We start from the raw sequence: 1,349 nt of genomic DNA, 5'->3' as shown, positions 1-1,349 counted from the left end.
CTTTCCCTCTGACAGTTAAACCTTCAGTTGAAGGAAAAGGACACCATGTCCTGGGCTGAACAAGTTGTTTGATTAATGGGTGTGTTTTTATTTCTGTTCTGTTTTTTGCCATGAAAAGGATTTACTGATAATGTTGCATGCAAGTTTATCATGAGTTGCCTACTACTTAGCACCAACAAATGAAAAGGTGTAAAATCACATCAAGCCGTACCACAAAAATACTGTATTTTTCAATTACACGTAAACATTCTGTGACAGAAACAGCACCCCATCAAAGTCAATGTATGACAAGACATACAAAGGATTAACCCAGAAATGCCTATCAATGCATTACAAATGTACTTTTGCCAAGAAATTTCTGACTCAATGAATTCAAAGAAAATTTGTACCACTTCAGTAGGACAAGGTTATCACATAAGTTGTCTCCCAAAATACATAGATTGGCACTTAGCATCTCATTAGCTTGCTGAAAGCTGTATGGTACATATGACAGAGGAGCACCCTGGGTGCAAACTACATAGTTGCCCACTTAGATCTCATGCATTCAAACCAAATCCCCAGCTTTTCTTTCACAGATCAGTAAAGATGCAATCTCTTCTATAATCTCATTGACATTCCTGGAGAAAAACAACAATTAAAGAAACAGGGTACAAGCATCTTTAGAGGCAAAAGATACCTTTCATTAAGATATACTTGTATATTTATAGCCCAGTCCACCATCGGACTACCAAACTGGACTCTTAAACTTGAAGAGGCAAAGACATTTAACAGTCAATCCCACCCCTTAAGTAACAGGGTACTCATTCACATATTTTTTGACAAAATCCCCTGAAGCATAAAAATGCATGACTTCAAAGAGCACTTCATTTGGTGGTAACATGATAAGCTAAATCCAAGAAATGTATGTGGAAGTAAGTCTTTACCCAAATGGCATTATTCTGATTTTGCAATGCTAAAATCCTAAATCTTTTGCAGAGTTAATCCACACAGACCCTATTATTCTGATGCCAATGGAAGTTCTTGCCAAGTAAGAACTTCTTACTTGGAAGTTTAACATTATCCCCTTTCATCTTTGGAGCATTACCATCGTTCAAACACCTAATGTTTAAAGTCTAATAGAGTAATTATAGCTGTGATGATCTAAGCATAAAAAGTTCACAGAAAGGGACTTTGCTTTTTATTAGAGCAGTTTTTTGTATTCACAAACCTTTCATCTGATCTGCAAAGAACAAGAAAGATGGCTGCATATGCAATATTCACAAAAATATCAGGCATTGATCAGTCACAGGTGTTTGAAGAATGACATAGCAGTAAGAGCAGGACTATCTTTATACAGTTAAAATCCCTAA

The 1,349-nt window shown here is 36.2% G+C and overlaps 1 protein-coding gene across 1 annotated transcript in view; it reads right to left on the bottom strand.

The window, feature by feature from the left end:
* The window catches only part of LOC104628150 (leucine-rich repeat-containing protein 2-like), a 9,154-nt gene extending 8,434 nt beyond the window's left edge, over positions 1 to 720 (bottom strand). Inside the window, exons 1-2 of the mRNA XM_010296648.1 lie at positions 677 to 720; positions 551 to 617 (exon numbers count right to left, since the gene is read on the bottom strand). Coding sequence (XP_010294950.1) covers positions 551 to 617; positions 677 to 720 — 111 coding nt within the window. The remainder of the gene's footprint in view (positions 1 to 550; positions 618 to 676) is intronic.
* Positions 721 to 1,349: the final 629 nt, after the last annotated feature.

The sequence above is a fragment of the Phaethon lepturus genome, unplaced genomic scaffold (assembly GCF_000687285.1).
Source record: "Phaethon lepturus isolate BGI_N335 unplaced genomic scaffold, ASM68728v1 scaffold1751, whole genome shotgun sequence".
Taxonomy (NCBI): Eukaryota; Metazoa; Chordata; class Aves; order Phaethontiformes; family Phaethontidae; genus Phaethon; species Phaethon lepturus.
This window is presented reverse-complemented; position numbering and strand designations above follow the sequence as displayed.